The sequence below is a fragment of the Galeopterus variegatus genome, unplaced genomic scaffold (assembly GCF_000696425.1).
Source record: "Galeopterus variegatus unplaced genomic scaffold, G_variegatus-3.0.2 Scaffold2704, whole genome shotgun sequence".
Classification (NCBI taxonomy): Eukaryota; Metazoa; Chordata; class Mammalia; order Dermoptera; family Cynocephalidae; genus Galeopterus; species Galeopterus variegatus.
In genome coordinates this window covers 158,045-171,220 of record NW_007728815.1, presented here as the reverse complement: position 1 = coordinate 171,220, position 13,176 = coordinate 158,045, and the positions used below count along the sequence as shown (strand labels likewise).

Below are 13,176 nucleotides of genomic sequence, written 5' to 3'. Positions count from 1 at the left end.
GGGACAGGGACAGTGGACTGGACAAAGGGGACTTGATACCTACCTTTTATAAGAGAATGAATTTATGGATGACTGTAAAATTAAAAACTAACTTCCTCAAAGAAAAGCATACACTTTGGAGGCAACCGGGATACTTTAACACAGATTCATTATTAGGTGATATTGAAGAATAACATTTTGTTAGGTGAGATCAGCATTTTGTAATTTTGTCCGTCTGTTTTAAAAAGACTTCTTGAGGCTGGCCAATTAGCTCACTTAGTTAGGGGATGGTGCTGATTAACACCAAAACAAAAACAACAGCAACAAAAAGACTCCTTATCTGTTGGAGAATTTATGGGCAAAATGATGTGATGCCTTGGATTTTCTTTAAAACATTCCAGGAAAACAAAATGGCAAAAATGATAAAATAAGCCTGACAAAGTGTAGCTAATTGCTGAAGTGGAAAAGGGAGACTCATTATACTATTACTATGTACATTTAAAATTTCTCTATCTCTAATGAAAATTTTAAAATTAATTTTTAAAATAGTTAAAAAACCAAGGGCACACATATGACAGGGAAGGAGGAAGAAGCAGTCCCAGGTGTAAGGTGGCCCAGGACGGGTGTTCACCTGGTGAGGTGTGAGCACCTTGAGGGCCAGAGAGTCTCTGCCCCACTGTCATAGGCCCTCAGCAAAGCACTCGCAGTCCCTAGATCTGCTTCTCCCTCCGTAACCAGGGCTGCCACGCCCCTGCCTGCAGAGAGTTTTCATCCACACTCCTTGTGTGGGTCTCAGAAGTAAGTGGAAGAGGGGCCGAAGAGCTTGATGAAAGTGATCCCCAACTGCCATCCAGGTCCCCGCAATCTTCCTCTGGGACGACCGACTACGTGCTGGCACAGGGGCTGGTAAACCCTGTCACCTGTTTTTATAAATTAAGTTTTATCAGTGCATGGCTGCACCCATTGGTTTCTGTAGCTGCTCTCAAGCTACATCAGCACATGTCCTGCAAGGCTGAAAATATTTCCTTTCTGGTCTTTTACAGAAAAGGTTTGCTGACCCCAGGCCAGAGTGATACCTGGAGCACAGGCACATCAACAACAGCATGAAAAGAGAAGTCCACACTTTAATTCACGGGCCTAAAGGAAGCCCTGCCAGGAAAGCCTCTGGAAATAGGGGACATGGCTTCAACAGGAGCCAGGGTGGGGTCTCAGCAAGCAAACCCTCGGTCCCACATAGCCCACAGATGAGTTTTATTCAACCTACATAGTACTTTATTACACAAACAAAACACATTGCCAACATTTAAAAAGTAAAAGATTTCACATAAAAACCCAAACACTCAGCTTTCCCTAAAAAGCAGCACACGCTCCTGGTTCTCCATGTTCCCTGTCATTCGCCACGCCACCATCCATCCCAATCCTTTCTCTCACTTATGTTACATCCTGTGCAGCGTTTGGGTTTGGACTCCTGGTATAAAGAGTTTCCTGCCAGAGAGAGTCAAGTTACCACCCGGAATCAGAGCCAGTGCCCACGACACTGGGGGCAGAGCCATGGAGAAGAGGAAGGGGCACTCTCAACAACAGTTGGGGGTCCTGTCCCAGGCTAGAGGAAACCAGATGGAGGAGACAGCCCCCAAGGGTCCCCAGGATAGCCCAGCTAGAAAGAAACTGGGAGATCCTGACACTGGCCCTGCCCTCTACAGCTAGGAGTGTAGCACTGGGGAGGGGAGGTGACCTGGCTGAGGCCACAGGTCAGGAGGCCCCAGAGCAACAGGAGGGTAGGTCTCGGGTGGGGGAGTTCCTCCTGCCTGGAGTGAAGGAAGCTGAAGTCAGATGGGAAGGCAGTGGGTCAGCTGAGAACTACCAAGGCATCTCACCTGGGTTTTCGTGACTGACCATCTGCTGGTCCTCGGAATCCAGCGGCCCTGGAGACCAGGCCTCTTCCCGCAGCTCCATATCTGGGTCCCTGCTGGGAAGGGATGAGATAGGACAGAGTTTACAGGATGCCAGACTCACTAAGGGTACCCTGAATGCCAGGCACAGGACGGACAGACAGGAGGCCAGCAGCACGCACCTGAGGGACAGATTAGCAAGAGATGGCCCTGGAGCTCATGTGGCCCTTCTCCTCACTGGAGGGGGACCGACAGAGGCCATGTACAACCCCATGGGAGGAGCTCAGCTCCAGGAATTGCCCAGGCTGCAGTTGCCTGGCAGGTTCATGCCAGTCCTTCAGCTGGGACCTGGGGCAAGTGGTTCTACCTCCATGCCCTCAGTTTTCTCATCAGCAAGAGGGAGGACAACAGCAGCACTATCAAGTTTAAACAAAACTATGCACATATGAATCTCTTGCCAGAGTGGAGGATCCTAAATAGTAATGAAAATCCCCATGCCCCTGTGGCAGCACACTGGCCCCTCACAACAGGGTTACATGCGCAGCTAGCACACAGGAGGGGCTCCAGGTGCCAGGCCCCTTTCTAAGGCCTTTCAAGCACCAAATGATATCAACCCAAGCTGATGCGCAGGCAGCTTAGGTAAGTGGCTGAGGCTTTGGTGAGCGCATGCCTTGTCCAAGGAGTTCACGCTCTAATTTCTCTTTCAAAGCGTTATGAGTCGCACGAGGCTGGGTGGGGCAGGCTCCTGACACCAGCCACACCAGGGGCCTGGGAAAAAACAAGTAACTGGCCACACAGGGCATCAATGCTCAGGCAGGTAGCCACACAACTGTGACATTCAGGAATGGAGGGAACTTGGATCACTGCATGGGATCAAGGAATGGCAGGGCCACCAGGTAGAGCCGTGGCAAACATCCACTCCCCAGGTTTCCAAACACTGGGATCTCATAAAACAGGGGAGTTTCAATAAAACTTGGTGGGGTGGGGGGGGCCTGACACAGGGCTGCCAACTTCTACAACAAAATAAGGGCAATTAAAAACAATGGTTTTGGGCCGGCCTATGGCTCACTCGGGAGAGTGCGGTGCTGATAACACCAAGGCCACGGGTTCGGATCCCATATAGGGATGGCCGGTTCGCTCACTGCCTGAGCGTGGTGCTGACAACACCAAGTCAAGGGTTAAGATCCCCTTACCAGTCATCTTTTAAAAAGTAAATAAATAAATAAATAAAAATTAAAAAAAATAATAAAAACAATGGTTTTAAATCCCACCTCCCATAATAGGGATTTGTGGATCGGATCACTGAATTCCCCAGGCAACAGCAGGAGGCAGGAGTTCTCAGGGGAAGACCACAGGGCAGAGAATGAAGCCAGGGAGAAACCTGCCCCAAGGCACAACCTGCCAGGGATAGTCAGGGATCATATCCCAAAGCCTACTCTTTTTTCAAAAAAACAGTTTTGAGATACAATTCCCCTACCACACAACTCTCCCTTTTAAAGTATATACAATGCAATGGTTTTTAGTATATTCAGTTTTGCAACCATCAAAACAACCAATTTTGGAATTTTATCATCACCCCAAATAGAATCCATACCCATTAACAGTAGCTCCCCACTCCCACTCCCCCAGCCCCTACAATCACTAATCTGCTTTCTGTCTCTATGGATTTGCCTGCAGGGTATATTTCATATAAATAGAATCATAAAAATTTTGGCCTTTTGTGTCTGGCTTCTTCCATTTAACAATGTTTCCAAGGTTCATCCCCACCATAGCATGTGTCAATACTTCATTCCTCTTTATGGCTGAATAATATCCCATTATATGGACGGACCACATTTTGTCTATTCATTCATCCACTGACGGATGTTTAGGCTGTTTTGACTCATAAATAATCTTGCTATGAACATCTGTGTTTGTGTGGGCACACGAACTGCTCCAGTGCCCACGCTTAACCCCTACTCAATTGTACTATGTTGGGGAGGGAATATCCCCTTCCCCAGCCCCCTACCCCTTGCTGGTCTTCAATGATCAGGCTCTTGTCCACTCCCCACTGCAGCACAGACAGCCCAACCTTCCTCTTGCTGCTCTAGGCCTGACCTCCTCCAGGCTACAGAGAGGTGCAGAGTCAAGCAGGGTTTGCCCTGCATCTGGGACTCCATGGATGGGGTGGGGAGATGGGGAGATCTGTGCAGCACCCCAGCCCCAGGCAGGCTCTTCAATTCTGCTTTTATCAGAGCTGTGCAGGGGGAATTGGAGGACATGCAACTTGGTCAACCATTGGCAAGGCACATGGCCCCATTCCCTGGTGTGACCTTACTCCCTGGCAGATAGGACTCCTGATAAGCAGCAGCATCCCAGCACCAAAAACACCAGAAAAGGAACCCAGGCCAGTCAGCCTATTAGGCTAAATGCATGCAGCTCTGAGGAATTCTCATCCTACATCCTTCCATCTCTCATTCCAAAACGGGAAAAATGTCACCACAAGGTAGCAGGGGTCTGTGGACCAGCATCTGGGAAGGCAGGTGCTTCTATGCCCCTGAGCATCGCCCAGCTTCTTGGCATGACTTGACTGACCCGATTTTCTCAAATCCCTCCAGTGAGGGGCTCACCACCATCCGGGCACTGAAGGAGCTTGCTCCACTGTCGGGTGGCATCAACCCACCCCTCGGTAACCTCTACTATCACCTTGGAGCTGTCTGATGGGAATTTGGAGAATGTGCCTATTAAATAAATAAATGTGCACATATGTGCCAAGGGGTCACTCGGGTAACCCTTGGACCCCCCACTTCACAGGCTCCAGGTCCTGCTCTAAATGGTTTATAAGCCATTAATGATTTTGAGCCACTACAGCCCTCTGGGTAGGTACCACTGTTGACCCCATAATGTAGATGAGGACACTGAAGCCCAAGACCTCTCAGGCGGGGCAGGAGGAGAGCAGAGCCATAATCTGGATGCAGACTACTGGGGCCCCAAGCCTATGTCCAGAACCATCCATTGCCGCCACTTGGTATTTCAACCCAGCCCACCCAATAAGAACCCCTCTCCGATAGTTACGGAGAACTGCTAATATTCTACTCAAATCCCAGCTCCAGGACATGCAGGCCCATCCTTTGGGTGTTCTCACTGAACACGTACAAGGGCCAGGAGACAAAAGGGTAACCCAGAGGGACCTGATACTGCCCAGCAGCACTCTCGGAACAACAGGGAGGACAGATACTTGTTCATCCAGCACGTATGGAGCAACTCTCACAAGCTCGACCTGGGTGCCCAGGTCCTGCATCAAACACAACAGATCAGACCTGCCTGTGGGGAACGGACACTGCACTAGGCACTTTCTCCCAATCAGATATCACTCTGCATTAATGTGCTGTGTAAGGCAAGGAACAGAAACACAGAGAGAAAAGTCGCTGGCCCAGGCAACACACCTTTGGTAGAGGGACAGGGACTGAGATGCAGACAGTGTGGCACAGAGCCCTTGCCCCTTCCAGCTCTTCCATCCTGACATTCAATAAACCATTACAAGGACCTTGTAAAAGCTTGGAGTGCAACGAAAAGGTCAGCGAAACCTGTATGCTGGGTGAGGAGGCCTGAGGAGGAGCCTGGCAGGGCCAGGGCACCAGTTGAACCGGGACTCTGCCCAGGAGGGCACAGCCTGCCTGCAAACTGACCATCCAGGATATTGAGTAAGGGGACAGAAGGTGACCAATGCAGAGCACTGAAACAAGCAGCTTGTGGGAGTGGAGCAGGTCAGCAAGACTTTGGCTGTGAAGTGGATGAGCTCAAGTCAGAGACCTTAGCGGGGGCAGACGATGGTGCCCAGGCCCTAGTGCATGCCCATCAGCCTCATACCTGAGCAAATGGAGACCCTGAGAGGTCCAAGGCCCTTCTCACAGCTGGTCAGCAGAGGGCCAGGCCAGGACTGGCCCTAGGACATCTCTCAGCCACGTAGCCCTTGTCTCCCACCAGCCCAGCCGGCTCGGCCCCCTCAGCTGTGTCACTCCAGGGCGCCTGGAGCATCCTGTGTAAGTGATTAGACCTGAACAGGGTCCTGACATGGGGATGGTCCCAGGGTCGCTGAGGAAAGGACACAGAAGGGCACTCTGAACCAGCCCCACAGCCCCACCTGCTGCTTTTGATCCCTCCCCAGCCTTAGCTTCTCTCTCTGTAAAATGGGAATAACGGTAACCAGCCATACTAATTACAGGATTCATTTCCCCACCACCTCATTTGGTCTTCATTACAGCCTATGGAGAAAAATAAAGCAGGGAACAACACTATTAGTCTCATATAGCCCACACACAGGGCTGGTGGGGTGCTCAGTTCATTTCCCACACTGTTGACATAATCCTTTCTCCCTGCCCGTCCCTGTCACCCTAGGTGCTGGTCCTGACAAGGGAGACACCATAGCCCCTGCATCATGGGGAGGCTCCCACCAGCGGAGGAGACAGATGAGGACAAAGCACAAGAATGAAAAAGGTCATTTCAGACAACGGAAGCACCATAAAGAAATGCACCAAGGAGAGGGGAAGAGGGAGGGGATATCTCTGTCAGGGAGGTCTGGAGTGGGTCTCCAAGAAGGAGGCGTCACAGGAACAGGCCTGAGTGGGAAGCGTGGAGGGGAAGGTTGGCAAGCCGCAGGGACAGACGATGGGTGCCTAGGCCCTGAGACAGACACAGACCTGGTGTATTGGGGACAGTGAAGAGAGGGCAAAGATGTTGGGGGGTGGTGAGAGGTGAGGGATGGGACAGCTCCCACAGGGCCTACCTAGTAGGCTAAGGGGAGGACTAGGAGTCATTAGAAATGCAGGAGTCCCCCTGAGGTGGGCACTGTTATGACACCTATTTACAGATGCAGAAAGTGAGGCTCACAGAAATAGGCAGGGCCAGATCCTGAGGGTCCCTTGCAGTACTTGAATAGCAGCAACTAGGATGTTCATAGCACTGGCTGTACCAGGCACATGGCTACAGGGACTTCTAGGAGATTTGTGGCCGCTCAGGAGAGGCAAAGTCACTGAAAGAAACTCTACTGGGGGCCCTCTTCCTCTGGGTCCCCAGGTTTGAGGTAGGCATCACCTCCTCAGGTACCCCCTGCCTCCAATCTACGTCCTCATTCTCCCCTCCTACCCACCCCTTCCCCTGCCTCCTTTCTCTTCCTAACACCTGCCACTTTTGCGTCTCTGCTCAGTTGGTCTGTCCTCTCTGCCCCCACGATGTCAGCACCCAGCCTGATATATGTGCGATCCCGAGCACCCACAGCAGCACCAGGAACATGCAGGGACCCTCAGAGAACGGTCAGGTGAATATACAAATGAATGGATCTGAACAAAGCAGAGGCTTGAGAGACAGGATGCAACAAATCCCAACACTCAACCCATCCTCGGACTCTTCTTAGGAAGAGGCAAGAACCACATGGGAAGGATAAACAGACTTCCCCTAAGACAGATACAAGCAAGTCCCCAAAATCACTGGGAGTTAGAGCTGAACAGTTCGGCTTAAACTTGCACAATTTGGCAGTGCAGCTTGGGAGCCATAAATGTGCTTGTAGGCCCTGACTCTGTAACTCTACTTCTCCAGAAGCTACTCTCTGGGGAAACCCCAAATCTCAGGAAATGCTTCTTGTGGGAAAACAGAAAAAGTTCATCACAGCAAGGTTTAGAACAGGGGAAAACTGGAAAGAACCCAGCAGTCCAATGCTGGGAAAAAGTAAATCACATGGCATCTACTCCATAGAAGGTTAGACATCCATCAGAAATATTAAGACACCACAAATAGTGGCCACCTCGTGCTCATGATAGAGTGATTTTAACTTTTCTTTTTACCTTCATTTCCTTCTTTTTTTTTTTTACAATAACAGATAATTACTTCTGTAATAAGCGAAAAAGACTAAAGGCTGATTTTTTTTTTTTTTTTGACATCCATAGGACTATGTACCAAAATGGGCAAACCACTGGGTGCTAAGATGGGACAAAGCAGGTGTATGACAGCAGGGTGCCACCCCAGAACATGCCCCTCTGGCATAAGGGTTATTTTAACCTAAAGGCACTTGAAAAATAGCAGATGCAAGAAGAATGTTCTAACTTCCTCTTTTCATCGTGAAAGCAGGATAAACTCCCACGTGAAACATGCCCTCCCTGTACCAGGAGGAAGAAAGATGTTCTTATCACCAGAGACTGGGAATAGAGGCCAAGAGACATCTGTACAGACAAACCTTATTAAAATAACCCTTATCTGCCTTAGGCCTCCCACCCCCGTACATTTTAGTTATTTTTCCACAACTGCTACTCTTTGTTCAACGTAGCATAAAAGCACTTAGGCCTAACCACTTTTGGAGTCTTTATTTTCCTGTGAAACCTCCCATGCATGTAAAAATAAAATTTGTGTGCATTTCTCCTGTTAAAACTGTCTTATGTCAACTTAATTCTCAGATGCAGCTGGAGACCCTAAGAACAGAGAGGAAAAGTTTTGCCTCCCCAACACAGGATACAAAATTGTACAGGCGCACAGATATACCACTGTAAACATTAAAAATGCATAAGGAGAACCTTCACACCCTGCTGATGGGAATGTGAAATGGTACAGTCACTTTGGAAAACAGTCTAGGTGATTAAACATAATTACAACATGACCCAGCAGTTCCACTCTTAGGTTTCCACCTAAGAGAAATGAAAACATTCATCCATACAAAAAGCCGTACACGAATGTTAATGGCAGCATTATTCATACTGGCCAAAAAGTAGGAACAAATGCTAAGTGAGAGAAGCCAGACACAAAGGGCCACATATTGTATGATTCCATGGATACAAAATATTAGAACAGGTAGATCCACAGAGACAGAAAGCAGATTAGTGGTTGCTGCAGGTGGGGGTGGGAATGGGGAGTGACTGCTTAATAGATATGAAATTTCTTTGGGGTGGGTGATGAAATCATTCTGGAATTAGATAGATCATGGTCACAGAACTTTGTGAATACATTAAAAACCACAAAACTGTACACTTTAAAAAAGTAAATTTTATGATATGCAAACTTCATCTCTATTAGAAAGTAAATAAACTTTAAAAAATTGTCCAGCCCCTCTGATTACAACACTGTCAACATTAAAAATGCATAAGGAAAGAAGGAAGAGAGTTGCCTAGCACACCCAGGGGCTGAGGGTGGGAAGGGAGAAGCTGCTCCTCTACCTCCTTTTCTTTGTTGGAATTTGTTTGCCAAGTGGTGATAATGTGGTTCCACTGAAATGATAAACGTGGAACTCTATAAAAGCAGGGACTTCCCAGCTCAGAGCCTCCCCTGGCCTCCACCTCAGGCCCAGCTTCCTGGAGGGAGAAGGCCTCACCAGGCCTCAGGCAGGCAGAGGGGACGGGGTGAGTCGCCTCCACTTACCTCCTCTCATCTGCAGAATGACCCGCCCTTACCACATGAGAATGTCATTCATTCACTCAGCAGGTGACCTACCTCCAGCCAGGAGGCAGCGGCAGGGGCAGCGAGGAAACACATGGAAACAAATGTGATTCCTGAGGGTAGTAGGAACCAGGAAGAAAGTAGGGCAGTGAAAGCAGGTGGTGGGGCTGACCTTGAGGTAGGATGGCTGGAAAAGGCCTCTCTGTAGGACATACAGGAGAGTCAGCAGACTGGCCCACCCACCCATAAACTGCCCTCCAGCTAGGAATAGTTTTTACATGTTTAATTGGTCACATTTTAAATGACATCTAAATACCTACATGAATGACAGCCTCGACTTTGCCTATTGGCCCATAAATCCTAAATTATTTACTATCTGGCCCATTATAGAAAAAGTTTGCTGACCCCTGATATAAAGGAACAAGGGGTACCAAGATAAGGGGAAAGCTTTTCAGGCTGAAGAAGAAGTGAGCCTGAGGAACGGCAGGGAGGAAGCTGAGCACCTGGGATGCACAAGGGAGGGAGGAAGGGGGGAGAAAGGACTGGCTGCAGGGCTCAAGCCCAAGGCAGCCAGTTGGAAGAAGGCCCATGCTCTGCGGTTGCTGCCCCAAAATTCTTGACCACTTCATCTTTGAATCCATGTTTTATAAGTGAGGTCCAATGAGACACGGGAGCAGGCGCCAGGGGCTTGGGCTCAGGCTCCATCCTGCTTCCCCAGCCCTCCACCTCTGGTCAGAACCAGGCACAAGTAAGGCCTGCACCCACCCTATAGGGTAAACACCAAAAACACCCTGGCTGATTGAGAGAGACCTTGGAGAAAAGGAAAAACCTTTTCTTCCTGCCTTTTTGCACAATGAGCCCCATATCTTCACTTTGCATTGGTGTCCACAAATACATTACCAGCTGGGACTATGGGTAGAAGAGGTTCAAGGGGGCCAGACCACAGCAATCTGGATGTGCAGCAGCGAACAGAACTTTACAAAGGCTTTACTGAGATGCATCTTCTTACATTCTCATTTCTGAGCAGGTGGTGACCTGGGGCAGGGCACATACTGCTCCGCATCCCACCTTCCTGCTCTGAGTGGAGGGAGATGCTGACACCTACCAAAGAGATCTGAAACAGACAAGCTGGGTGAGAACACTTGGCCCAGCACCAGGTGCAAACGCCGTCTCTTCACTGTGAAGTCTCCCCACGTGGCAGTGTCAAGCTCTGGCTTGGAAGCCGCACCCTGAAGCAGTGGTGACTGTTTCCCTCTGGGCCTCGGGTGCCTCCTTTGTAAGGGGACAGGAACAGTAGATGCCTTATAGAGTTGGGTGAGGATTAAATGAGTGGATGCTTGTAAGGATTAATCAAGAATTCCTGCCAAAAGTTTAAAAGGGTGTTCACTAATGTTACCCAGTTCTCTTCCTCTCCCATTCAATCATCTATCCATCCATCCATCCATTCATTCATTCATCCCAACAGCTGCTGAGTCCTCTTGGCCCAGTTCTACAGACTTTGCGCCCTACCCTCAGAATCTCATAGTTTTGGGGGTGGGGTGTTGCAGACCCCCATCTACAGAGGAAAGCACAGAGAGAGGAGGGTGCACCAGGAGTTGTGGGGGTCCAGGGCAGCTCCCTGGAGGAAAAGGGCCCCCACTTGCTCTCAACAAAACCCTGGGCAATTCAAGGAATCCACCTGATGTTTGGGAATTTAACAAGTTCCGAATCAGAGAGCTGGTGGGCCCCTGACCCGTTCTTGACCACCCCACTCCCTGCCTGCTCTCCTCAGTTCACCAATTTCTCAGTCACAGTGGTTCTGCCACAGGTGACAGCCACAAGGCTAAGCTCCGCCCTCCTGTCCTCGCAGCAGTATACAGACTTTGCGCCCTACCCTCAGAATCTCATAGTTTTGGGGGTGGGGTGTTGCAGACCCCATCTACAGAGGAAAGCAGAGAGAGAGAAGGGTGCACCAGGAGTTGTGGGGGTCCAGGGCAGCTCCCTGGAGGAAAAGGGCCCCCACTTGCTCTCAAGAAAACCCTGGGCAATTCAAGGAATCCACCTGATGTTTGGGAATTTAACAAGTTCCGAATCAGAGAGCTGGTGGGCCCCTGACCCGTTCTTGACCACCCCACTCCCTGCCTGCTCTCCTCAGTTCACCAATTTCTCAATCACAGTGGTTCTGCCACAGGTGACAGCCACAAGGCTAAGCTCCGCCCTCCTGTCCTCGCAGCAGTATCTCACCTTGCTCTGACCTCCACTCTGAGATGAAGGAGGGGAAGGGTGCCCTCCCCTCAGCCCACCCCAGCCCGGGCCCTTGAGCGATCCAATTAGCAGACGGATCTGACAGGGCTATTAAGCTCAAGACAAATTATTGTTATTATTGTTGTTATGAGGTCCCGCCTACCCCCTCTGGATGCCTGCCTGCCAATTATCCCCTCTCTTTCTTCTGCTGCCAACCTCACCTCCTCCTCTCCAAGCTGGCAAGGTTCAAGGCTCTCTGCTGCTTGGAAGCAACTCCTCCTGGTACCGCTGGTCCTCCGGCTGCCCTCTGTCCCACATTCTTCTCTCGCACCCACTTGCTTTCACCCCACCCCTCACCCCATCTCTCTCTCTTACTCCTTTCCTCCAACAGCAGATTTGAATATGGATTTCCACCTCCTTTACTCACCTCTCAGTCATTCTCACCTCTCAATTAACAAACACCCTCTCAGACTTTTCAGTCACCAAATCCTGTGGCTACTTCTCAGCTTTAGCTCCCATGATTTCCCTGCAGCAAAGACAAATGAACACATGCACACCTGAACCCTACACACCCTCCCTTCCTGGAGGGGCCCAGGTGCCCAGGACACAGCTCTCCCCCTCCAAGTCCCCCTTTCCTTCCTGCGATGAGGGCTCTTTCCCTTTCCTGCCTCCCACCTCCTCCCATCCTCTCTCTCCTCTCCCAATTCCCACTCCCTTGGGGCCTTTGCTCCCTCCCTCCACCATCCTGGCTCCCACATTGCCCCTCTGAAGTCTCTTCCCCATACCACAGACCAATTAATCTTTGTAAAAAGTCACTCAGTTCAACAACCCAATAAAAAACTTGGCAAAGGATTTGAGCAGGCACTTCTCCAAAGAAGCTATACAAATGGCCCGTCTTGTCATAAGCACATGACAAGATGCTCTACATAATTAGCTATCACAGAAATGCAAATCAAAACTGCAAGGAGATACCACTTTACACCCACTGGGCTGGCTATAATAAAAAAAGAAAACACAAAAATGTGGAGAAATTGGAAATCTTGCGCACTGCTGGTGGGAATGTAAAATGGTGCAGCCACTCTGGAAGACATCCTGCAGGTCCTCAAAAGACTGAGCACCGAAATTACCATATGACCCAGCAATTCCACATACGTATAAGTATATACCCAACATAAGTGAATACATATGTCCACACAAAAATCTGTAGAAAAATGTACATAAAATCATTACTCATAATAGCCAAAAAGTGGAGACAACCCAAATGCCCATTAACAGATAAATGGATAAACAAAGTGTGATACAGCCATGGAATGAAATACTATTCAGCCATAACAAGGAATAAAGTTCTGACACACGCTACCACATGGATCAACCTTGAAAATGTTATGCTCATTATACTCAGTAAAATAAGCCAGAGAAAACTACATGTTGTGTGATTCTATTTATACAAAATATCCAGAATAGGAAATCTATTAAGAAATAAAGTGGATTAGTGGTTCCCAGGGGCTGAGAACAGGGGAAGGGGAATGATTACTTAATGGGTAGAGTTTCTTTGGGGGATGTTAAAAATACTCTAGAATCAATTGTGGTGATACATGCACAATTCGGTGAATATACTAAAAACCACTGAAGTGTATACTTCAAATGGGCAAATTGTACCATACGGGAATCATATCTCAATAAA

General features: G+C 49.1%; 1 protein-coding gene across 2 annotated transcripts in view; it reads right to left on the bottom strand.

The window, feature by feature from the left end:
- ZNF787 (zinc finger protein 787) overlaps positions 1–11,993 on the bottom strand; it is a 24,870-nt gene extending 12,877 nt beyond the window's left edge. The window contains exons 1-3 of one of the 2 annotated variants that reach the window (XM_008582701.1): positions 11,920–11,993; positions 10,375–10,570; positions 1,857–1,948 (exon numbers count right to left, since the gene is read on the bottom strand). In XM_008582701.1, the coding sequence (XP_008580923.1) occupies positions 1,857–1,935 (79 nt within the window). In that variant the 5' untranslated portion in view covers positions 1,936–1,948; positions 10,375–10,570; positions 11,920–11,993. The remainder of the gene's footprint in view (positions 1–1,856; positions 1,949–10,374; positions 10,571–11,919) is intronic. The other variant, XM_008582702.1, reaches the window with a different exon arrangement.
- Between the last annotated feature and the right edge of the window lie 1,183 nt (positions 11,994–13,176).